The sequence below is a fragment of the Crocodylus porosus genome, unplaced genomic scaffold, assembly GCF_001723895.1.
Source record: "Crocodylus porosus isolate Cpor-Errol unplaced genomic scaffold, CroPor_comp1, whole genome shotgun sequence".
NCBI classification, from domain to species: domain Eukaryota; kingdom Metazoa; phylum Chordata; order Crocodylia; family Crocodylidae; genus Crocodylus; species Crocodylus porosus.
Genome location: NW_017728910.1, coordinates 5,427,065 through 5,453,443, shown reverse-complemented (window position 1 = coordinate 5,453,443; position 26,379 = coordinate 5,427,065). Strand labels below are relative to the sequence as shown.

At 40.4% G+C, this 26,379-nt stretch overlaps 1 protein-coding gene across 9 annotated transcripts in view; it reads left to right on the top strand.

The window, feature by feature from the left end:
• Positions 1-26,379, top strand: part of VEPH1 (ventricular zone expressed PH domain containing 1) — a 173,951-nt gene that overhangs the window by 70,847 nt on the left and 76,725 nt on the right. For 8 of the 9 annotated variants that reach the window (XM_019532639.1, XM_019532648.1, XM_019532638.1 and 5 more), the window contains exons 8-10: positions 9,153-9,362; positions 11,494-11,888; positions 24,203-24,342. In XM_019532639.1, coding sequence (XP_019388184.1) covers positions 9,153-9,362; positions 11,494-11,888; positions 24,203-24,342 — 745 coding nt within the window. The remainder of the gene's footprint in view (positions 1-9,152; positions 9,363-11,493; positions 11,889-24,202; positions 24,343-26,379) is intronic. The other variant, XM_019532644.1, reaches the window with a different exon arrangement.

Sequence of the window (26,379 nt, the reverse complement as noted above, 5' to 3'; positions counted from 1 at the left end):
TCTATGAAATCTATGAAATAGTGATTTACTTGACTTTGTAGAGATTGAAGATAATATAGGACTCTGCACATGGTAGCCACATAGAGTGTAGCTGGTATATGATGGTGCGATGGTGCAGTTAGTCATGCAGCCTATGTTAGCCTGAGGTAAAGGGGGTGAAAATGTTTCAATGTGACACTGTGCATAGAAAAAAGGACAAGACCTTGTGCATGGTAACTGCATCAGTACAGAGCTGTAACATAGTAAGACATTCTTAAACAATGATAGTGTACAATTGCTAGGGTGGGGAATAGTGTAAGGTGTAAAAGTCTGTTGGTTAATGGCATATATGGGAAGAGTTTGGTCTGTCCCCTTGGTCTCAGTGTTCTGGTCATTGGTCTTGGGTGGCTTTCTTCATATCAGCTGTCTTCATATTCCCATGCAAATATACCTTTAGTCCACAAAATAGAGATGCAGAGTTTCAAGGGCAAATCAAGGTAAGAAAGGGGGAGGTCACAAAGGGACCACTCTGAACTTTCATATGGTGCCAGGATTTGAAAAGAAAATCAGTGCTTTTCAATTTATAAGCACCTGTGTGGCGTCAGAGCCAAATGTTGTGTTACCCCTGTGTAAATCTAAAGTAGAACCACAGGAGCTGCCATAGGTTTTAGTGGAGTGACTTTGGATGTATTTCTTTTTAACTGAGGGCAAAATTTGATCTTCAACCCGTACTAGAGAGAATCCAAAATAAAAACTGTGAGCAACTCCTCCCATTCATGTGTGAGCTTCTAAAACCTTTTATATTTTTTGGTGGAGAAAACTCTGCTTTTAAGAGGCAGGACAGCTCTTGGGATTGATGATAAGATACAATTCCTTTCACATTAAAGTTACTGGTTTGCATACAGCTGAAAATTACAAAAACTATTACCCTTTGCTAATTCTCTATAAAGTTAGTTGATGTCTCAGTATGCTTTCTGTTGGAAAGATGTCTGTATCACACACCAAGCAGTTTCAGTGCTAGAGCATGGATGAAATCCTTTCAGATGAAGCTTTTTTAAATTAATCTCCCCATTTGCTATCTGCCACCTCATTACTCCTACTTCACCTGCCTAACTCTGCCTTGCATTGTCTCCCCAGGTGCGAGTAGCTGCAGACTATGTTTGTGCTCTGAAAGATTTTCCAGACAGCAAGGTGTAACCATGAGTGATGGCTCATTTCTACGACAAAATCTAAAAAAGGTCATAAGGAGTGAGGGTAGGCAGAGATAATAGGAGAGAGGATGAGGAAGATAGCTACAATAATGGGAGGAAGATTGTAAATGAGGGAAAGAGACAATAGAACATAGAGTCACATCTTTAAGATACATGCCTCATATTTTTTTTCACTTAGAGGACAGCTCTAAGGAAAGGATAATGGATAAATCTATAGCAGGCTAATACTCATTTTAAAAAATAGAGTATATATTGGTAATATATGGACATCTAAATACATGACCACACTCAGACTCAGATCTCCCGTTGAAGTCACTGGAAATAGTCCCATTAATTTCAACAGACTACCTGAAATTGATACCCTTTTACTGTTGTGACTAAAAGAGATCAGCAAATAAAACAAAGATCTCAATAACATTAAAAATCTTACCTTATCCCTTGGTTTTACATTTTAAATCCTTAGCCAAGGATAACATCACACAAATAAGAGGCAAGGATAAATGTGGACCAAAAAATTGGCAAAAAAGGGTTAAACGGCTTTGTACTGATGTAACTCTACTGGGTATGGCTTCACTGAATTTTCTGCCATTATGGCTGAATAGTAGCACTAGTGCCAGTGAGATCAGCCCCAGGACCTGAATGTAGAAATGTAACCAGTAGCTCTAGAGCTGCTCTAACATGATTCCATTGCAAAGTGTTTTTCTCAGACTAACAATTCAGAATATATGTGCTGTGAAAGAAACACAAGATTTCAAATGTGTGCCTGGACAGGGTTCTGTTCCTTTGGAATCATGTGTTTACATAAGAAGAAACTGATTTCTTCAAAGTAATTGTTGGCTTGGAATCATTTAACATAGGGAATTTTACATGCATTAGATGGAAAGAATAATTCAAACCATATGATGCTCTGTTAGCGTTGCCCCCAAGTATCACAAAGCTGTGAGTTATTCAAGCACTGAGATAACTTTTAAGAACAAGTACAGAATTCAAATGTCTACATAGAAGACAAGCATGGCCAAGTTTTAAAAAAAAGAAAACACAGTTTCCTAACCACCATTCCCGAGAACAAAAAGTAAGCCTGATTTCCAGAATGTTTCCTTTGTTATTTATTTTTACATAGTGGCTGGATGAAATTATCTTTGCTATTTAAAGAGAAGTTATGCCTGGCATTAGACATCATTTACAATTCACATGTCTTTCATTTTCTATACCATATGTCCCTCTTTGAGGCAACATTTGTAATGGCATAAGGGTTTGTAATAGTACCATGGAAATTTATATGCCGATATGCAACTATGGGGTGATGTTGCTATCTACTTTGGAAGCTACATAGGTCCTCAAGAAATGTAACTAGATAAAACACATGCTTTTGTAACAATCAAGTTTGGTAGTTCCCTGACAATGTACAGCTGCACTTGTTCTAGGGCAGCTCACAGCCTATTCAGGATGGTTTAAATCCTTATGAGCATATTATGCCTGCCCAATTACTGAAGGCAGTGCTTCTAAATCCACAAAGCTACCTAGAAGGTGGAAGTGTGATCATAAGCTTTAGCTATGAAGACTCAAACAAAATTTGAAACCTCATTCTTGAATATTGCCCTGCTACTTACCTATACTTTCACACCACTTGCCTTTAAAGGTTCTACAGTTGCCTCTTGTTCTGGAAGCAATTATGTTTTCAGTTTGGTGGCTCTGGGAAGTAGGAGGTACTTTTCTCAATTTTTTGCCATGGCAGCAAAAAGAGGCTGGCCCTGCATACATTAAAATAATTCCACCTTTGGTGCACTTTAGAAATGTATTTCATTGGGTTCTGTGACATGCTAAGCACCTAGCTATAGAGAAGAGGGTGCTGAAGAACAGATCAGTAACAAGCAACGTGGTGCCATCAAAGGCTTCCTGAAAACTCTTCCATTACATGGGTCTATATTCTTTGTCTTCTGAAAATAGTACAGTCCATATTCAGGCCTACCTCTAATTTGGGCAGTCTCAGTAATTTGTTTAATACATTGCATCAAGATTTCAAGAAGTTGTTTATTTTATTGTTTGAGTGGAGGAGCCAGGAGAAAAGCTTGCCAGTGTTCCACTCAGGCACAGTATTTAGGCTCAGTTGAGCCTTTAATACTAGTTGCATCTTTCCTGCTTACTGGAATTGCTTTATGCCTAAAGGTCACATTGAACTTGCACAAATGAGAGATAATGAGGCCTTAAGAGATGATTTTTGTTTTAGTTATGCAGCTGAGAGCGGTTCTGCTCAAATCCCAGGGTCCCAGTAAGGGTTGACGCACTAGGTGTAAACCAAGTTGTTATTTTTGTGGGCTGCTGAGTTATAATGAACCACGTTCTTAATAAAGTTACTGTTGCATTAAATATGACAAATAAAACAAAAATGCCTCCCTAAAAGAAACACACTGTTATAACATTTTGCTCAGGAGCCTGATCAAAAGCCCCATTGAATTCCTATTGAGTTCAGTAGGTTCCAGATCAAGCTCCAAAACAGAAGGGTGAAAAGAAACAGGATTTGTTTCACTAAAAATATGCTAATATTTCAGAATGCCATGGAGTTTTGTTAGTGCAAATGTATCTAATCCATAAAACTAATTGCTCCAGCCAATCCCCGCTCCAAAATCTGAGGTTGTGCTATATATAATTTTATTAGCACATAGCTTCCACAGTCCTAGACACACTTTTGATAGAAACATTAGAGAATAACATTGAATGAAAGTATTATTAAGTCCTGCATTTTTGCAAAGTAAAGGTGATGTGAAATGTTCTTATTACTATGATTTCATTACTTTTACAAAATGTTCCCCACAGAATTTACTAATACATTATGAGCAATGGTCTGAATAAGTACAAGAAACAAAAAAACTCTCCCCAAATATCCTTTATGAAAACAAATGAAAAGTACATTTTGTGATGCAGTATCTTTAACTGTTTCTTAAAACGTTTTATTTCCATAATTGAATATATGCCATATTTATATGTTTTAATAGGCCTTCCAGTAGGGAGTATGGATTAGGAAATCTTTGATGTCTTTTAATAATAGTACATTACAACTCTTGTGTATTACATTCCATGAATGTAGGTTTTCTAGCATTTAATATTTTATCTATTCAGATGCTAACTTAAAAAATAAAGGAAATAAATGGATCAGTAAAAATAGTTGAAATAGTTTTGTGTTTTAAAGAAATGGGATAGGAGTTCTGATAACTACTTGTGAATCCCACAGTTGCTATCTAAAGTCTTGTTCTATAATATTACATATAAACTACATTCACCATGGCATAAATAGGTTTTGTTCCTGCAAAGTGCAGTAATTAGAATAATAGAAAATTAGGGTTTAGAATGGACCTCAGCAGGTCAGCTAATCCAACCCCCTGCACAAAGCAGGACCACCCCCAACTATATCATCCCAGCCAAGGCTTTGTCTGTCTGGGTCTTAAAATCTATAAGCATGGAGATTCTACAAGCTCTCTGGGTAGCTTGTTCCAGTGCTTTACTGCCCTCCTCCTGAGAAAGTTTTTCCTAAAATCTATCTTGGTATTGACCTGGAAAAATGTGGGCAGTGGGGTCCCCCAAGGCTTGGTCCTTGGACCTGTGCTATTCAGTGTTTTCATCAGTGACTTGGATGAGGGTGTGGAGAGCACTCTGTCCAAATTTGTGGATGACACAACATTATGGAGTAAAGTAAGCACTCTAGTGGGAAGGGATTGAATCCAGGCAGACCTGGACAGGTTGGAAAAGTGGGCAGAAAAGAATAGGATGCAGTTCAACAAAGACAAGTGCAAAGTGCTGCATCTAGGGAAAAGGAGTCACTAACACACCCATAGGCTAGGGGATGACCTTCTCAGCATCACATTGGTAGAAAGGGATCTCGGCGTCATAGTTGACTCCAAGATGAATATGAGCCGTCAATGTGACGAAGTAATCAGTAAAGCTAACTGCACTCTATCATGTCACAAACAGGTTCAGGGAGGTGGTACTTCCCCTCTATGTGGCACTGGTCAGGCTGCAGCTGGAGTACTGCGTCCAGTTCTGGGCGCTGCACCTCAAGAGGGATGTGGATAATGTTGAGAGGGTCCAGAGGAGGGCCACTCATATGGCTAGGGGCCTGCAGGTCAAGCCCTACAAGGACAGACTGAGGGACCTGGATCTCTTCAGTCTCCGCAAGAGAAGACTGAGAATAGATCTTATGGCCATTTACAAATTCATCAGGGGGTGGGGCAGCAAGAAATAGGAGATGCTCTGTTTACCAGGGCACCCCTTGGAATAACCAGGAACAACGGCCACAAAGTGACAGAGAGCAGATTTAGGTTGGACATCAGAAGGAACTTTATGGTAAGGGTTACCAGAATCTGGAATGGGTTTCCAAGGGAGGTGGTGCTCTCCCCTACCTTGGGGGTCTTTAAGAGGAGACTGGACGAGCTCCTAGCTGGGGTCATATGACCCTAGTGCTCTTTCCTGCCTAGGGCAGGGGGTCAGACTCAATGATCTATTGAAGTCCATTAACAACAATGAATCTATGAAACTTAAACTTCCCTTACTGCAACTTGAGACCGTGTCTCCTTTTTCTGTTATCTGCCACCACTAAGGACAGTCTAGCTGCATCTTATTCTACCCTTCAGGTAGTTGAAGGCTGTTATTTAATCCCCGCTCAGTCTTCTGTTCTCCAGACTAAATAAGTCAAGTTCTCTCAACCTCTCCTCAGAAGTCCTTTTCAGTCCCCAGTCTAACCATTTTCATTGTTCTCCATCGGACAATTTGTCCACCCCCTGTAGTGGGGGCCCCAAAACTGGACACAGTACTCTGGATCTGGCCTCATTAGTACTGACTAGAGGGGAATAATCACTTTCTTGAGCCTGCTGGCAACACTTCTACTAATGCAGCCCAGTATGGTGTTAATCTTTGCAATGAGGGCACACTTGTCGACTCATATTGTACATTGTAACCCTCAGGTCCTTTTCTGAAGAGCTGCTGCTTAGCCAATCAATTCAGAGTCTGTACTAGTATATGGGATCATTTTGTCCTAAGTGCAGGAATTTGCACTTGTCCATATTGAACTTAATGAGATTCCTTTTGGTCTAATCCTCCAACTTGTTGAGGTCTCTGAATCCTAGCCTTACCCTTCAGCAATAATATCTACTATTACCCCCAGCTTGTTGTCATTTGCAAAGTTGCTGAGGATGCATGCCATCACATCTTTTAGACTGTTGATGAAGATATTGAACAAAACTGGCCCTAGGACCGACCCCTGGGGCACTCCACTTGATACCAGCTGCCAACTAGACATACAGCCGTTAATGACTACCCTTTGAACCTGACAATACAGCCAGTTTTTTATCCACCTTACAGTCCATTCATCCAACCAATACTTCCTTATCTTGCTTGTGAGAATGTTGTGGGAGATGTATCAAAAGCCTTGCTAAAGTCAAGGTATACCACATCCACTGCTCTTCCCGCATCCACAGAGCTGGTCACCTCATCAGAGAAGGCAGTCAGGTTGGTCAGGCATGATTTGTCCTTGGTGAATCCATGCCGACTATTCCTAATCACCTCCTGTTCCTCCAGGTTCTTAGAAATGGATTCCTTTGGGACCTGCTCCATGATTTTTCCAGGGATTAAGGTGAGGCTGACCAGTCTGTAGTTCCCCCGATCCTCCTTTTTCCCTTTTTTAAAGATGAGCACTATATTTGCCCTTTTCCAGTCATGCAGGACCTCTCCAGATCTCCATGAGTTTTCAGAGATAATGGAGGGTGGCTCTATAATCATATCGGCCAACTTCTTCAGTACATTTGAGTGCATCACATCCAGCCCGTGGACTTGTATACTTCCCTAACCTGTTCTTTTGCCATGGTAAGATGCATCCCTCCTCCACAAACTGTGTTGCCAACAGCAGTAGTCTGGAAGCTAACCTTGCCTGTAAAACCTGAGGTAAAAAAGGCATTGAATACTTCTGCCTTTTCCGCATCATCTCTCACTAGATTGCGCCCTGTCCCCCAAACATTTAGGGACCCACACTTTCTCTGATCTTCCTCCTGTTGCTGACATACTTGTAGAAACCCTTCTTGTTACCCTCCATGTCCCTTGTGCAATTCCAATTGCACTTTGGTCTTCCCAATTTCATCCCAGCAAGCTGGAGCACTACGCTTATTCTCTTCCCTAGTCATTTGTCCAAGTTTCCACTTCTTACCAGCTTTCTTTTTAGTGTTTTAGGTCATTGAAGTGTTTTCTGCTAAGCCATGCTGGTCTTCTTCTATATTTACTAGTCTTCCTGAAATTGGTTAGTTTCGGTGTCCTTAATATAATCATAGAATCATAGACAATGAGGGTTGGAAGGGACTTCAGGAGGTCATCTAGTCCAACCCCCTGCTCAAAGCAGGACCATCCCCAACTAGATCATCCCAGCCAAAGCTTTGTCTATCCTAATTTTGAAAACTCCCAAAGATGGAAGTTCCACCACCTCTCTGGGTAACCTGTTCTAGTGTTTTACTACTTTGTAGTGAGAAAATTCCTCCTAATATCTAACCTAAACTTCCCTTGCTGCAACTTGAGACTGTTGCTCCTTGTTCTGTCATCTGCCAACACTGAGAACAGTCTAGCTCCATACTCTTTTGAATCCCCTTTCAGGTAGCTGAAGGCTGCTATTAAATCCCCTCTCATGAAGTAGTCATTCTGAACATAGGTCCTACTACAGACAGAGGGACTCTGGGCAGCCAGCATCTTTGACAATTAGGCTTAGTAGTTGAGGAGCCTAAACATGGATTATGGGGTTTGAATCTCAAGCTTGAAAAACTGGTGTAAGTAATAAGACCTTATGCCAGGATCTCAGTTGATTCATGCATATCATCCCCCAACTGCTGGAAAAGCTCTTGGAGAGCATATAGTCTCTCCATGGTTACTATACTAGCCCATGAGCTTGAATAACAGCTGCAGGTTCTTTGTGCCTCTCATTAATATGAGAGGGGAATAATCACTTCCTTCAGTTGTAGACACTGAATTAATTCTAACCTTGATCCATAACTCATCTCCAAAGAGTACCTTCCATGCCAGGCATTTTAGGTTGATGCAAATCATTCTACTTTCAGCAATACCTATGGGAATCCATTGAAATTAACTGAAGAGAGAGTTTGTCACTAGCAGTGTAACACTGTAATCATTGGGATAATCATTTTCACCAGTGATGTGAACTCTATGATGTTTCACTTGTGGGCCTGAAAGAGAATCATATTCTGTTATTTTTAAAGCTTCTCTTTAACTTGTGTTTTAAAACCTAGTTGCTTGAGATTTCCACTTTTAAAATCTGAAAGTTGTAAGTATAGTGCAAACTTCAAACCATTCTGAACTGTTACGTCAAATCTGAGTTGCATAAACTTCTGAATAAGCCCATTTGAAGAATTCTTAGTTATCTCTTCTAATTTTCCCTGAGCCTATTTCTTCTCAAGTGCTGAGTTTTGAAAGTTTTTTTTTTTCAAATTCAGAGTACAATTATTCAGGAGAAAGTGTACATACTTACATGAAATTTATAAAATCATAAACTTTCATGTGTTCCACTGTTAGTTCTATTGCTGCTTTATAGGTATTGTACTGTACTATAATAAATGTCTGCTTAGAAGGCTTTTAAGACTGGTCTAAGTTTAACTGAGAAAGTTGTTCCCTGAGAGGTTTTCTGATGGGAATGCAGTTGGGACATATCAGCTGGAGGAGTTGTTTTATCTTTGCAGATATATCACATGCTACTTCTAAACCATTGTTATCAGTAGATGTTCAAGATCCTTTTGACTTACTGCTAGATGCTGAGTTAAAACCTGCTTGTGAAAATGATTAATTAAGCTATAAGGAAATCTTTACTGAAACATAATGTTTTACCAGATATGTTATGTGGTTCAAAGAAAGAGAATCTGTGTCAGTGTCACTGCAGGCAAAGCATGACAACCTTCAAAACGCTGGTCTTTGCTTCTTTAGGATAGAAAATTATGCTGATACAGAATCTTCTGTTCAATTGGATGATTTAAAACCTGTTATGAATGGAAATGAAGAGAATGAAAAGCTTCAAGTTAAAATACAGGCTTTCGAAGAAAAAATAAGTATCGACAATAATACTCCTGGCTCTGTGCGCAGATACAGTGTTGGCCAGTTTTCTAAAGAAGAAAGGAAGGAAATGCGATTTAATAGGTATGGTTCTATAGAATACATGATTGGTTTTCATGTATATGTTTTACAGCGAAGCTTTATTCACTAATTAGGGGAAAAGGTCCAGTTGTATAATACCAGAGAGCACTGTGAATCTAAATCTAGGCAGGTCCTATGTCTTAAAGTGAGATAAGAGGTTTTGGATTATTTATTCAGTCTGTCTTGAGCCCTGGCAGAGAAGCTGGAGGAAAATGTTTGTGTATAGAAAACTCTAGAAATGAGGATTCAGAGACCTCTTTTGGGTGTTACTAGTAAAAACGCTGATAATGGTTTATTGCTGTATCAAGCTAAATTTGACTCTGACTAGATTTATGGTGGGACAAGAACCAGTTCAAACAAGTTGCAGCTGCAAAGTTTCCCCAGCAATTCCACTATAAGTTTTATTTTTCATGTTCAAGTACTGCATGGGTGGAATAGGATATTTTATACTGACAGTATTCTTTGGCCAAAACATGAGCCACTGAAGAATTGAGACATTTCTTCCCACAATGTTCCCTTTCCCCCCTGGTTTTCTCTAAACACACATAGACCATTTCAGTTTCCTATTCTCATTCCTCCTGTTTCTCAGCACTGGTGAGGCTTCATCTGGAGTACTGTGTCTAGTTTGGGCCTCACACTTCAAGAAGGATGTGGAAGTTTGGGAAGAGTCCAATGGAGAGCAACAGCAAAGATTAGAGGCCTCAGAACTATGACTTATGAGGAAAGGCTAAAAAAACCTAGTGTTATTGATCCTGAGGAAGAGAAGACTGAGGAGGGATAGATAAGTCTCCAGATACCTGAAGGGCAATTACAAAGAGGATGGAGATGGGCTTTTCTCTATAACAGTAGGAGACAGGACTAGAAGCAATGTCGTCAAGGTTCAGCAGCACAGATTTAAGTTAGAAATTAGGAGGAACTTTCTGACTATGAGGGTAGTCAATCTTTGGAAAAGGCTATCCAGAGAAATAGTGGAATCTCCATCCTTGGAAGTTTTCAAGACCAGATTGGACAGACATTTGGCTGGGGTGGTCTAGTCATGCTTTGAGCAGCCTTGGCCAAGAGACTGCACTAGACAAACTCATGAGGTCCATTCCAGCCCTATTTTCCAATGATCCTGTGATCCTAACTCCCTTTGGGAGAGTAAAGTTCCTTAAGTAGTAGGCATGGTAGGCAACAAGTGGTGAGGAAGGTGTCTTTTGAGGGGCTGATACTTTTTTGCCTTGCATCTTAGGTAGTCATTTGGGTATGTGCAAAATTAGTATGAAATACACCCAGATTAGAGTTCCCCATTCACCATGTTACAAACAGTATACAAAGGTGTAAATGGCTACACAAAGTGCAAGGGAGTGGAGAATCAGGTCTTAAATCTTGGATCTTGCAGTTGCAGGAGGCACAACAAAAGGACTTTGAGAGGCGATCTGGGTTTGGATGAACCATTGGTGGATGGAGTTATTTTAAGACATAACTGATGGACTGTGAACTTAGGGTGCTTATACATATGCTCTGATATGTTCTAATTAGAGCACATCAGAGCAGTTTTGATTAATTGAGTCTGCTCTGTGCTCTAATTAGAATGCTTTATCATCACTGCAGTGTCAAGTGTATCAGCCCCTGTGGGTTTAAAAATGTCTTCTGGGGTGTTTTAACTAAAGCTTGTCAAATGAGCTTTAGTTAAAGTGTCCCACAGACATTTTTAAATGCACAGGGGCTTAATACACTTTATGCTGTGGTGTTTTAATTAGAGCAGCTCTCCAGGAATTTGTATAGGTACCCTCAGGTGCTAACTTAGTCCAGTATAAATATGGTACTACAGGCTCTACTATACATGTGTAGTGGTATATGCATTTGTGATATACATGGGCACTGTATTAGTTAGTTTAACTTCAGCTGTGACTTGATCTGAGTTCTGAGTATATGCTCCTAAAAGGCAATAAAGTTATTTGTAGTTGTATTCGCCCTCCAGCTGGATTTGTAGGCCCACATTCTGCTCTCTCTCAGCCTGGAGCAGCTACACATATGTATTGGAGAGCAGAATAATTTAATCAAAGGACCTTTTGGTATGATTGTTCAACATGTTGCAGTTCACCTTGCCTCTGTCCCAACCTGTGTGTTTTTTCCTTCATTTGCAATGCAGGTCCAAAAGTCTAGCTTTGCATGCTATCCGCACAAAGGTGACAAATTCTGACAGTGGGCAAGATATAGAGAATGGAGACATGACATCTGGGATCTCGTTCACTGAAATCTATCTGAATCAAGAAAATGACAAGTCACCTTTTAGTATAGACACTGAAGAAGCACAGCCAGACAATTCTTTCATTTTGCATCCAACTATCAAATACCCAGAATCAGAAAATTTACCAGAATCTCTTAAAGAAACTAGCCATGAAAGAAGTACAGAGACGGTAAAAAATTCTGAGGAATACCAGGATAAACTCTATATGCATTTAAAGGAAAATCTTAGTAAAGTGAAGGCATATCTTGTGGAGATTGGGAAGAAAATTCCTATCCCAGATCAGTGTGTTATTGAAGGTAAGAGGCCTGAACCTTTCAAATGATGGGACCCTTAAAAGAACAAGTTAAAAAAATATGTCAGTGAACATGCAGACTGTCAGCCACGGTCCTCTTGACATCAGCTTTTCCTCATGCTGTATCATGATTCCTGGCATCTTCATTTTATGTCAATAGCTATTTATTTGCAAATACTTGACAATGTTGTCCTGTGAGGTTGCTGTGAAGGCCCTCAGCATACAGCAGCACTGGCCTCACTCTAATACTCCTTTGCAAGTTTAAATTTTTAAAAGCCAGATTCTAAACCTTTTATTCTCACTGGGCGCATCTACACATGCACCCCACTGCACAGTTGGCAGTGCCCAATCATTTAGTACTTGCTTTAATACTTGCCTTAGCAAGTACTAAATGATTGTGCAGTACTGCTACTGGTACTGCACAGTCCTGGCAGCACAAGGGTCATTTCTTAACCTCCTGCACAGTATCAACGTGCTACTGTGCACTAGCTCATTATTACTGTACAGTAGTGTTGTCATCACAGCTAGTGCCCACCGATGCTATGTTGCCGTAGCAACAAGCTAGTCACTAAAGCTCATTGCTACGGTGATGTATAATCTCGTGTAGATGTGCCCTCTGAAGAGCAATTACTTACATGATTACTGTCACTGATTTCCAAGGAATCTGTAACAGCCTGCCAAACTGATTTCAGTGGGAGTATGCCTACCTCTAATTACTTCTTGTATTCCATAATTTGCCCCTCTGTGATTAAGAAGCCCATGCTGAGCAGAAAACAGATGAATTTGTGACATGAATAAGTAAGTCTAATAATCTGATCACTTAAATATTGTGCCATAGCAAGATATGAAAAAGGTCTTTCCTGTTGACAGTTGTCCTTTTACAACAGAGATGTCCAGTCCCTAGCTTGCATGCCAGATCCAGCCTGCAGAGACATGTCATGTGGCCTGCAGGGTTCTTCAAAGGTCCAGAAATTTGGCAGCAGGGGAGTTAATTACCATTTGCCTGCTGCCAAATTTCCAGACCCTTGGGGATCCCTGCAGATTAGATAATGCAGCTCTTCATGTCAGATCATGCCAGTGCAGGGCTGGATCCAGGTGATCAAGCAGCAGGAGGCCAATATGGCACTGGGCCAGTGTGTGGCCAGATCCAGGTGTGCAGGATGAGGTCCATGGAATGGCCCTGTATGCCAACCCTGCACAGTATCTGGTCCACAGACCAACCCCATGCCACTCATCTGGCCTGCAGGAGCAGAAGGTATTTTTTTAGCTGTTAATTCATTTAGTGGCCACAGAGTTGAAAAGTAGTTTTCTCTTCCAAAAAATATGTTTTCGTAGTTTGTTTTTGCAGAAATTGGAGGAAAATATCTCAAAGGTCAGCTTTTCTGTTGGTCCTCTTGTTGTCAAAGATGTTGATATGACTTGTTGCTTCAGTAAATTGCACTGGGGTTTGAGAATTAATACATACTGGTGGGTTTGCCTGAAAAACTGAATGAATCTGTCCTTTTCAATATAGCAAATATTTTTAAATGTATTGTTCAATGCCACCTTAGTGCCAAGAAACAGAAATTCCTATTATGATGATATTCTAAGCATGTGATTTTTTTCTTTAGAGTTCATTCAAACTCTTGTAATTTCCTGGAAAATCCTCAGCCAGCATTCTTGAGGAAATTCCTTGAAGGGAAGACACATGTGTAGAGTAGAAGATTTATGTGATTCAGTCTAAAAACATTCACAGAAATGTATTCATACTCATTACCCTGAGGATGGTTTGTTCATAGTTCAGATATTGCATAAACCACGCAATCACAAAGCTGGCAGTTATTTGACCTATATGCCTTCTGAATGTAAACCTGGAATTTATTTAAATGTATCTTTTTATACCTTTTTAAGTTGTTTATAAAACATTCCGATTCATTTAAAATATAGCTAGTTAATGTTATATTGGCTTATTAAGTCTTTGCTGAATGGACCATGAAATCAATAGTGAGATGTCATAAGATACATACAGGCGTTCTGTTTAGGTTGACCTAACTAGGGGTAAATTCCCATCTGTGTAGGTATTCAGAGAGGTTAAATAAGACAAAAAAATAGTATGCCTGATAGGTTAACCTGATCTATTGAAAGCCTATTTTTGGAGAGCAGCCCTGGGTCTGGGAAAGCCCAGCCCTGGCTCCAGGGCTGTGCTCTTTTTATGCCCTCCCCTCTCCCTGTCCCTCACTTCTGACCTCCCACCCTGACAGGGGTATTTTTAGCTCCTTGATCCCCTCACACCCAGACAGAAAACCTTGCCACAGACCTGCCAACCCTACCCCCTGCCACCCCACCAGACCTTTCCAATCCCTCTCTCCCCTCACCCTGAGTTATTTACTCCAATTTCTTGTGTAAACTGCATGAATATAGACCTGGTGCTGTGAAAGTCTGATGCACCCGTAGTTGTCACTGCAAAGGCATTCATGATTCACTGGAAAGCAGAAAGAGTAGGAAGGAGAGGAGAGAAAGGGGAAAGCCGATGAGGGAAGAAGTAGGAAATACCTCATTTGATAGAATGAGAAGCAGCCATGACAGCAGGTGCTCATAGGACTAAAGGACATGTACTGAACTTCAGCAATTGGAGTTGGTCCAGCATGCCTTTATTCCTGTATGTCCCTTACTACATTTGCCACAAACTGAACCTGACCCCTCCCTAGCCCTAATATGGATTTTCCCAGACATTTCCTCTTGTTGGGTCCTTCCATCTCCGTTCAGGCGCTTTTTTAAAATATCAACAAATGTCTGGGATTTTGTCCTGCTCAGCATCAAAGTTTTTCCTAGCACTTCTGGGTCTACCCTAGCAAGAAACTGCTTGGGGCTGGGGGGAATGCGAGGAGGGCGATTGGAGGTAGGGGGCTTCACGTGCATCTGCGCACGCATACATACGTGGTCAGCATGCAGCCAGGCAGGATGGTGAGATCAGTCCCAGCTCCATGTAGGTAAGTCTATGGGGAGCAGGGGTTGGAGGGCTAGGGCTTGGGGATGGTCAGGGGGCTGTGTGTGTGGGGCAAGAGCAGGGATGTGTGGAGGGGGTGTGGGTGTGTAAGGGGAGCAGGTATGTGCTGGTGCTGGGAGAAGCTGTCCAGATATTGGGGCTGCAGTGGGGCAGAGGAGGTGGGGGAGGTGCCTGCCCCTCCAGTGGGGGAAGGGAAAGGGGGGATGGGGGGGATGGGCCTTCAGGGACAGCAGGGAGTTGCAGGGCCTGGCAGGCAGAACTGAAACCAGTGCCCTTGCTTTTGCTTGCAGCGGTGGGGCAGCTGGGAGATGCGGCAGGGCTGGGAGGAGTGGGGGGCTGTTGGACAGGAGTAAGGGGCACTGGCAGGGCTGAAAGGGCTATGGCTTGAGGGGCAGGGGCAGGGCAGGGCACTGGCATATCACTGCTCTCCCCAACAATCATGTGCCCCACCCCCGGTGTCCTCCTTTTTGATACTAGAAATATGGTAACCCTATCTAATTCATCACTTCTCTGGCAGTAGACCAGGTTTCTTGAAGATTTAGAAGCAAATTTTCTTGTCTGCAGTTCTGAATATTACTGTCAATAGCCTTGTTGACTATGGCTACTTGAGATGTGCCTCTGGTGCTGCCCCAGGTGTTCTACAAGTTCATCCACTGTATGAAAAAGCTTTACTTTAATTCTCATTTCCCCTGACTTTTTCCTTAGTTTTTAATCTGTATCTGAGTCCTAAATCATTCAGATACAGCTATAAGTTTTACAAATATGAGCTTTTTCTAGTTGTTTATTCATTTGTCTTTTATTTATTTAAAATCAGTTTAAAAAAAGTATCAGACAAATTCATGGAGGATAGGTCCATTGATAACTATTAAATGGAACAGTCAGGGATATATCCTCTGACATCTCTAAGCCAATGATGGTTGATGGCAGGGAGAATGTTACAGGGGATGGATTAGACCAATGATTCTCAACCTTTTTTAGACTCAAGGCACCCCTCATTAGATTCAAGGCACCTCTCAGAAAATAGTAGCTCTCAGCTTTTATGTGTTTCTTGACTACAGAAAAATAATAAAGCAATTCTTCTGTTTCAGAGAAATCAGAAAGACCACAACAATTTTGGCACCATGGATTCCTATTTAAAAGATCTGGGTTTAAAACAGTATTATTTTACACGGCATGGTGTGGCACCTTTAAAAAGGTCTCATGGCACCCTGGTTGAGAATCACTGCATTAGATCATTAATCACAGGTCTTATGTTCTTTAATGTGAGTTTCACAAATGAATCCAAGTATCAAATTATATCATATTAGTTAAGAAGTTTAAGCATTTAGAAAAAAAGTATGTTTGCCAACCCTTAGAAGCACCTGAAAATGGAGATCATGACTCCTCTGAATCATGTCTTCTGTAGTGAGCTTGAGGTGAACCTGTTCTTTCCATGCGTGTGAAATGGGGAATAACTCCATTAAAGTTAGTGGAGTAAGATTAGCCAAACCCTAAGGTAAGAGAGTGTGGCCTGTGTTCCTTTCTTATGCTACTCTTCCTAGCAAAGGTGTTGGTAGTGACTGATGATATTCTAGGATTGTTGTATTTCCTATAGTATCCAGGCATGAATAAATTGATATATGTACCTACCATTGAATAAATACAGGTATATACATAAGGGATTCCTTTGCTCTGTAGCACTATATTTTTTCTAGTTTGGTTCATAGGTTTTTCAGAACAGTATTTATACTTGCATTATGTTTTTTGCAGTCTTCTTATTGATTTATGTGCTCAGTTAGTAGTATTTTCTCAATCTCTGTGTTTTACAGTATCTCCTTAAACAGTATTCCAAAATCTGTAATACTGTACATAGATTTCATACTGTTGAAAACACACTGGTAGCTTAAAAGCTATGGAGTCAGATGCACAAGTGGTTTAGATGATCAGTTTGAAAATATCTGAGGATAATTCCCCATATATGTTTAGAAACACACATGTTCTAAGCCCCGCTATTACACTTTATAGGGTGCGGTGCATCTGAGGTATTTATGCATGGGCAAGTTCAGATTTCACAGCAAATTGTGCTCTACTGATGCTACAATAGAAGAAGGGATGAAACTGCCTGGGTGGCTAGTGTATCTAAGAGGGTCTAACATGATGGTTAAGTTCCTGCTATGTTGAAAAAATGATTAAGGGCAAGATAGTAGAAGGCTGAGCTAAGCACTTCATTTTGATATGGTGACAAAAAGGGATCAGAGGGAAATCATCTGAAACCACAAAAGATATCTCATTTGGGTTTGTTTTAAATTTGGGTTGAGTATTTGATTTCTTTCTGATTGAAATTGAACCCGTCTATGCATGCTTACATTTCTACCATGCCTTAAATTCCTTTTAGACATTTCTGTATATTATGTTCATCAATTCATTCTCTCTTACCCTCTGAATATTTCCTTTAAAATTTTCCCTATACTTGTCATGTGGCTTAGCCTTTTTGAAACTAAGGAAAATAGTTTTCATCAGCTCATATTTCGCCAAATCTTTTGTGATGTTATGTCTTACCGTAATTTTAAGGATCTTGCTTACCACAAAGGTCAGACTCAAAGATCTGTAATTTTCTGGTTACTCCTCTGATCCTTTATTAAGTTTAAATTTATGTTAGTGAAAATTCCCAGTCACCTCAGTTACTTCAGCATCTAGTGATTTAAAACAGAGAATTCATAGTTATGGCTCCAATGTCCTATTCACAGTTTTCTCACTGACCCTACTGTTTGACCTCTGAAAGGTCACTTACATTCTAAATTTATGTCTTATTTTTCCTGTCTGGGAAAAAGAGCAATAAAAAATTTAGTAAAGCACTCTGAAAGTGCTAAAATTGCTGCAGCACTGCAAATTATTATCGCTGGGCAGCACGGCCTAGCGGCCCAAACTTACTGAGGACTAGAGCAAACCAACTTAGAGCAGAAACTGTATTGTAAACCTATTTTCCAGGTGGCTTTGTAGCCACTTTATCTGATTCTCTGCATTCTGACTCCCTGTTTATGCTCTACCTTTTTATTTCATAGGCATTGCAGCTTAGATCAGGATCCATCAGTCTGTATGCTAACTGACTAGGACTGAGTGGTATCAGGTACAATACATTCCAAACCACCTTTTATTCTTTCCTTTCTTTCATTAACTTTGTTGCTTTTAACATCTCCTTGATACATCATTGTAATTTTCTGTTTAAAGAGAGGCTCCTGTTTTCTTTCTAACTCAACTGTTGTTTCAGATAATTGGCATAATAGTACCAACACTAATACCCACAACCTAATCGTTACCAGCAATTTGTATGTCAGGTGACTGCTCAGAAAGCATGCATTTGACAGAGCATGTGTAGAGAGGCTATTTCACAGTGTTCAATCTCTGGCCTGAGTTAAGCATTTTTTTATGGACAGAGTTTGGGGAGTTCTAAGGTATCAAGCTGGTTATTGTGATCATCAAAATCAGTTTAGCAATCCAATGCAATTCAGTGAAAAATTGGAACACTTTAGAACGTTCTGCATGTGCTGTGCCAGTTAGAAGTTATTTCTGATTCTTAGTTGCTCTATGGAATAAAATATAAACAGCACAAGTTTTAGAGTATTTATGACCAAAAAACCCAAAACAAAACAAAACCAACACACACACACACACACACCCTCAAGTGAAGTGCTCTGAACCTAAATCTGGTTGTTATTATGTTTTATGCTGTTCTGAGAGATAATGATTACCATATGACAGAATAGATGGTAAAGATCACTGCTCCCCTGCAGAGTTTGCCTCTGCACCCTTTTGATAAATTTCAGCATGCCATAAGCTTAGCATTGATTTAGAACACATGGGCCTCTTCTAATTCACCATGACCACAAAGTTGCATAGATTTGGGCCAGTGTTTCCAGAGATCATCTATGTTTTTGCTATGCCCAAAAATATGAGTTGGCATCTTATTTACGGCTGATTTAAATCCAAAGTTCATTCTTAAAATGGAAGTGCTAATATACAAAGTGGGTTTTGTCATGCATGAATTTTGTCATCAGATGTTGATGGACTCCTTAGCTCTGCAGGATATAGTGATACTAATATACTTGTGTTTGCTGCCTGAGTAGGTGTGCGATAATACTGGAAATACTGCAAATTAGGTGCTCTTTTCTGTTTTATAATGGGAAATTTTAGTTGAAGCATGGAAAATGCCTTGCTCCTCCTGGTAGATTTCACCTAGCCAATGACTTATTTTCTGAATGGGCTTATTGCTATCCCGAGAGGGAAACGGGTTGACTGCTGGGAGGTGGGTTGAATGAATCAGATCAGGTCTCCTTCCTTCTGGCTAGAATATACTGTTTTATAGGCCAGAACAGTTGCTAAGATTGGGGATAGGAAAGAATTAGTATAAGACCAGAGTGGTCAGTGTGCAGAGAAACGGACTGTGATGTAAAAGATGAGTCCATCTTTGAGAGGAAGTTGATGTTTTCTAATGTTTCTGATAACTAGTGAAGAGTGACTAAGGAACTGAGTAAGGTCCTGTTTTCCTTAGGAAGGGTCAGGAAGGAAACTGGTCTGTAAACAAAGGAACAAATACAGGTGTCATGAGTAAAGATATTCCTCAAAGGGAATCCAAATAAATCAACATGACCAAGGGCAGCAGCAACAGCAGTAAAGGAGCTGGAGTAGATCTGTATCTGTGTCTTTGAGTGTGGAGCCCAGTTTTTCTCCATAGTCTCTCTACCTTCACCACTAGTGGGCCCTGCTCTTCTCCACTGACCATGCGTAGGTCTTCTTTTATTGTAGGTAATCATTATGCACAGAAATCAAAGAAATAGTTCTGCTTCTGTAGGTGAGGCCATGGAACAAGGACATTCTGTTACTGTGTCTTTCTACAAGGTAGAGCACTGACAGACTTTTCAGTGTAGTGGCAACAGGGATGGGGGTGGTTTATAAACTAAAATAGATCCTCTTTCTAACCTGGTTTTGCCACTCAGATTTTCTGGACCCTGTTTATTGCACTTAGAGCTGAGTTTGCCATTCTGGATACCATTATAGCAATATTTTATCCAGTGTAATTTCAGATGCATGTATGGGAAGTGAAATTTATCTGCCTGTTTTATGGTGCCACATATTAGCCAGCAAGGCTACAAAGTTGTTAATGCTTAAAATCAGGATGAAGGGTAGGAAGCCTGCTTTAAAATATCCCTTTTCCCTTTTTCTTTTTCCATAAATATATTTTATTGCTCTATTCTCATTCTTAATCAAAACAGAAGAAATTAAATAAGCCAAGGAAACTAGGGAAGTATAAAATGGTTAAAAAATAAATTTGAGAAACTCTATTGATATTTGAATTTTTCTTTTCTAGATTATGGCATTTCTCATTCTTTACTATGTAACTTCTCATGCAAGTAGTCCCACTAACTTATAAATTAACTTCTGTGATTAAAGTTATGCCCAACTAAGATGCATAACTCCAATATATAATTTTCCCCTGTTGTCTAACTATTCAATAATTAAATTAAAAAATGGTTCCGTGTAAAAAATAAATTGGGGGTGTTACTTTGCTAGAAGTGTGAGGCCTTCAAAGATATATAATGTTAATAATATTCTTGACTGGGTTTTTAAAAGTATGCCTTAATACAGCTTTGATTAACTTATTTTTAACAGACTGATGTAGGATCAGCCCCGCTTATGTCAATGAAGAACTTTCCTTCTCACTTCTGTGAGAATTAGTTCATGCCCTCCATTTGTACATTAGATATCTTTTCTTGTTGGCTTGGTGATTCATCAGTTATTTATATTTTTTCCACTGACTCTGTAAATATCCCATGATGCTAAATTATTACTACACCTCCTACTGTACTATTTCCTTCTGATTTGAAACAAAATCATTTCCATGTAATATTCTTCTTCTTCCCAAAAATATACTCCATACCCCTTAACGTACTCTCTAATTTGTTAATGGATTATTAACATGAATGTGATATAATTGATAGCCACTCTGCTTTTCAGTTTATTATACCAAACACCAGTAATATTACATACAGGCAGTCCTTGGATTTACAACATAACTGGTTCCTGAAAACTGCATCTTAAGTTGAAACGTAACTGGGAACCAATTTTCCCGTAGGAAACAATGTTATAAATGAGGATTGGTTCCTGAATCAAGGCTTGATACCCTATTTTCACCCAAAATAACCCAGAATTTTGTACTCAGTCAATTATAGATTAATAATACAGCTACATTAATGTATTTCTATTGTAAATAGCAATCATATTGACTTGGAAGGATTTCTTTGAGGTGACTTTGCTAGACTTTTTGAAGGGCTCTTGGTTGGACTTTTTGAAGGGTTCTTGGCTGGAGTCTTGGCTGCAGGTTTGCCTGGAGTCTTATCTGCTTTGTCCAAGGAAGTTTGGACAGATGTTCTCCAGGGAGATGGGTGACACAGTGAACTTGTTCGCTGGTGTAGCGTCGTGTCAGATCAAGCGTAGTAAAGTCGGCACTGACATCAGAAAGTTGAAAAGGTGTCAGTTTATAAACGTTGCAAGTGCAAAATGTTGTAAGTCAAGGAATGTTGTAAGTCAAGGACTCCCTTTAAATGTCTATGCTCCTGGCTACAGAATTCAAAATTATATGCTTTTCTGCTCTACAGAGTTAACTCGGGCTCTTACTCAGGTATTGCCATACACCTGACTCCTATCTACACACAGAAACTTCTCAGCCAAATGTAGTGATACATGACACTGGAGCTAACTGTCCTATTGATCTCTGGAAATCTGGGCTTAACTCTAAGTGTTTCTAATAATAACCCGACTAGTGACTTACAGACTTTACATTGTGGAGTAAGACTGAACCACTTCAGTTTGTTTCTACAATTCCCCCATGTGCCAGTTGTTTCCCACACAGGCAACTTCCCACACAATTTCTGGGAAAAGAATCATTGAACAGACCAGCTTATATGATATGGTACCAAATGTCCTAATGCCTTTCAGAAGCATAGCAGCAGCCTGGATACAGTCATGGGTTACACAGTAGGCGTGACTATATGTTGCTCTACAGCGATGTTATTACTGCACCGTGCTTTAGTATTCCCTTTTGGAAGTACTAAAGCGCAGTGCAGTAACCACTCATACTATGCCGTGCACATGGCGCATGGTTATTTTTAGCAGCTGCTTCAGCATAATGGTACGCTGTAAGGGAGGAGCATGCTGCTATGGCAAAGTACTGTAGCTGCTGGTCAAGTGTAGACACCCATGGATGTTACATCACTGTAGCGCATTGCTATGGCAACGCAGTGTCACATGTAGATGCCCTTAGTATGTTGCAATGTGGCAGCTTAGACCAAACAAATCTAGCAAATTTCACAAGAGAATGTCAGTCTGCTGAGTGAACTCTGCAGTTAAGCTATACCTCAAATCATCATGTCTTTTCATGAGCTCTTCCAACCAGGGGTCTGGGGAGCACAAATCTCTGCTTGCCTCTCTCATCCTTCAGTCTGCAGAGGTTCCCAAGAACAGCTGAGCTCACAGGAGAACTCTCATTGGCTGTCCACCCTGCTCTCCCATCCACGAAAAGAGGGAATGGAGCACTGTGGGATGCTGGAAGACCAGATGTTTCAGGAAGTGCTTCAAAAGGAAGTGCTGCAAAAATGTTCCTCATTTTGAGAGTCATTTTTTAAGTACTTTGACCATAGCTGACACATGTTTTTGGCTACGCATATCTGTACGCTGTATTTGCGCATTGAATGCCTCTGATAGCACATCTGTCCCTGGCCACAGTCCTTAAAGTTGCGCATCTTCACTTTGTCTTATTCTGCATTTTCTCAGTGTCAGCTTCTAAGAATCCATTTAATACAGAGGTGTTTGTAGTTGTACTAATCTAAACCCGAACCTTTGTTTTGGTTGGCACTAAGTGAGCTGGAAGTTGATGTAGAGGCTTCTGATTCATATTATATTTCTACTTTTAGAAGCAACAATTAGTTTTAAACTACTAAGCTAGTCCTGTTGTCATTTGAAGCAGTTTTGCAGAATGAGAGGTAAGATATAACACTCTCTGCCAGGAATTCAGCCATCTTTTTACAGTACTTTCTTTTTCCACCCCATATGCAGTTTTGTTGCAGATCCATCTTTGCTATGATTTGGACTTCATTGTCTTAAAGGAAGTGTGAATCAATTCTTAATTACTGGCATTAGGCAATATCTGCTTTGCTAAGTTCTGGGCAAGTTGTTGCAAAACTATTATGTTCATTGCTATAGATCACATACATACTATGTATCTTACTGATATTGTGCAGGTTTCTTAAGGGCTAAGTTCATCTTTTCCTGTTGATGCAAAATAAAGATTTATAATATTTATGGGGAAACTACATCGAAACTGCAGAAAGAAAAATAGTCTCCACTGCCCCATGCCTGTCTTTGTTTGTAGGAACAGTATCCTTGGGTGGACTTCACTTTAAGTGAATCCAGAACTAGTCACATTTTTTAAATATTTCATGTCACTCACTTTTTACTGGTGTTGGAATTTCTTTTCTCAGTTGTTTTTGTATCTTATTGGAGGGGGTGTGTAATAGTTGATATACTTTTTATGATGGCCAAACCATGTTAAGTGCTATCAGATAAAGAACAAGTTATGTGCACATTTAACTTAGAAAGAAACTTAATTCTTATGAGGCTCTCAATGAATCCATTGCAAAGCAAGGTTGAGTAACAGGCACAAACAGGTCACCCTTTGCTAAAAAAGGGCTAACTCCTGCAGCCCTTGCTCTGGCATAACTCTTGTTGAAATACCTTTTTCCTGAGTGAGGAGTGCATAAACTGAAGAACATAAGTGGTTGTTTTCAAACATGATGGTTTTTCAACAAACTGTTCATTTTAAATGAGAATTGTGAACAATTCTAACAATATTTGTCCATTTTTGTCATCAAGACTGTAAATATAAACTAAGAGCTTCAGAACATTCTTCCAAAAATAAAGATGGTACATGTTAAAGACTTGTTTCTACACTACATCACACCTCGTGTGGTCATGTGCAAAGCAATGATGAATATTCTTGTTGTACAGTGGGTACAATGTAGCTCTAAGCAGAGGACCAGCACAAGGCCTGTATACCATTTAATATGACTTATAGTCAACTTAAGTGGCACATGCCTTGGGCTGGCCCACTGAACAGGGCTGATTTTAATGCAGTTTGAGAATCATACACACCTGGAAAATGGGGATATAACCAGACTGTTTCAGATATAGAAATACTGGTACCTCATAGCCTCTAGCATTATATGTTTAAATATAAAGTAATATCAGATAGATAGACTTTTTAAGTAGTTGATTTTAACATTATGTATATTTATTTCTAGATACTGTTAGAAGTTGTGTAGCAAAGTTGTTCTTCAGCTGCCCACTGAAGGGTCATTACTGCCTATACAGTAAATCCAGTTTTACCCTCATCAGCCGACAGCCTCAGCTATGGATCCATATCATGTTTCTCTTTCAGCAGGTGTGTGTAATACAAATAAGTGGTGACACCTCTATAAAGTAAAACTTTATACATGAAAAATCAATGTCTTACTGATAATCCATTTAGATCTGTTTAATGCACATAGCAGCTACTATAAGTGTTCTTTGAGTTTCCCTTTCTGATTTTTCAGAACATAGGTAGTCTTAAATATACCAGTTCCAGGTACTTTGCAATAGACTGACCTCATTTTGTAGAACAGATTATAAACTTTCTATGGAACATAACAAAGTTAAACAGCCAATACGAAATTAAGTATGAACCCTGGGTCAAATCACCTAGTCTTTATTTAGGCAAGGCTTCCAGTAAAAACAAGGCTCATGGACAAAAAAAGAAAAATGAAAAACAGCAGAATCAAGTTCACCAGCTTTTGTAGTTGTCAAGGTATTTAGCATTTTGCCCTATGAGAGTTTGACTGAGTAAGGTTTGTAGGTTTTGATCAATTCTTATCCATCAAATGGTATTTTAATTATTATTTTATGTGCGTCTCTGAACAAAGGACCAAATTACATGGAACTTTCTAATATAAAATATTTTGAATGCTATCAAAAATCCTGAATTCATAGTTCAAGATGAAATGTGATTGTTACTAGCTTATTCAGCTTCTCAAACTGTACAGAGTCAGTGATAATCAGGGATCTTGGTTTTCTCTGATAAAAAATTGCAAATTCTCTGATTAAACCCCCCCAAATCTGCATTTTTCTATAACTAAAATGAAATGGCACTATATACAGATGAACACAATGTTTTGATATATTTACAATTTTAAGGCAATTTGAGCCTACCAGTGCCTCAATCACTATAATAAAAAAAAAATTCTAAATACCTGTAAATTTTGGTGGTTGAGTTCAGCTTTTTTATCATAGAAAATAAGAGCTCGCGTTGCCCCCTTCATTCAGCAGAATATGGGTCCAGCTGCAGCTGTCCCCCCTGCACTATTTTGTGGCCCTGAGCAGCCCTGATATGCCAGTGTCCTGCCCATGACAGTGTCCCTCACTCCCAAGCCACAGTTCTTTGGCCCTGCCAGTGCCTCTCACTCCCAACCCACAGTCCCCCTGGCTTTGCCAGTATCCTTCACTCCCAACCCACAGCCCCCCAGCCTTGCTGCTGCTCCTCACTCCCTACCCACAGCCCCTCCTAGCCCTGTTGGTGCCCCTCACTCCTCACCCAACAGCGCCCCACCCCCCAGCCCTGCTGGAGGGGGTCGCCAGCTGCCAGGGCTATAGACCCAGAGACCCAGGTCTGTAGCCCCCTACCCCCTCCAGCAGCACCCAAGCTCCATCTGTCGCCTGTGGGAGGCGGTAGCTGCTGTGCCTGAGTGGAGTTCAGAGTCTGGCTCCCCCTCCCCCAGGGGTGGTATAGCTGGAGTGAAGCCCACGGACGGGTGGCAGATACGGGCTGGTGGCTATGAGTATGGGGCTCCCTGCCATGCTGTCCTCCTCTCAGGGGCCTCTGCGTCCCAGGGGAGAGACCTGGTGTGGGAAAGCAGAGTGGAGAAGCATGGTGCCACCACCAGGAGCCCCACACTGCCATGGCGAGGCACCCCCCTACCCACTCAGCAGCAACAGGGACTACAACTCCACACTACCACCCCTGCTACTGCTGGAAGGGCAGGGGCACCTTGTCCTGGATGCATGGGGCTCCTGGCAGTGGCATTGAGCCTCCCCGCCCTGCCCTGCCCTCCCATTCTGGGTCTCATCCACTTGGGCACAGAAGCCCCTGTGGGGCTTCCTTTAAATGAGAAAATCCTCACTTTTCTCCTTAAAATGAGAAAATCCTCATGTTACTGTTTTTTTCCATGGCAAACAGAAAACCTGGATCCCTGGTGATCATGCAGAGTGTACTGTGTTATTTCAATTTGAGCACTTAGTGATGGAGATTTATTAAATCACTGTATCCATCTTCTGCAAGTGGACATAGAGGATATTTCTGATATTAGACTAATGTGATCTTGGCTAATTTTTAACATTTGACAATCCAAACATATATGGTGAATTATACTCATAATGATTAGTTAAT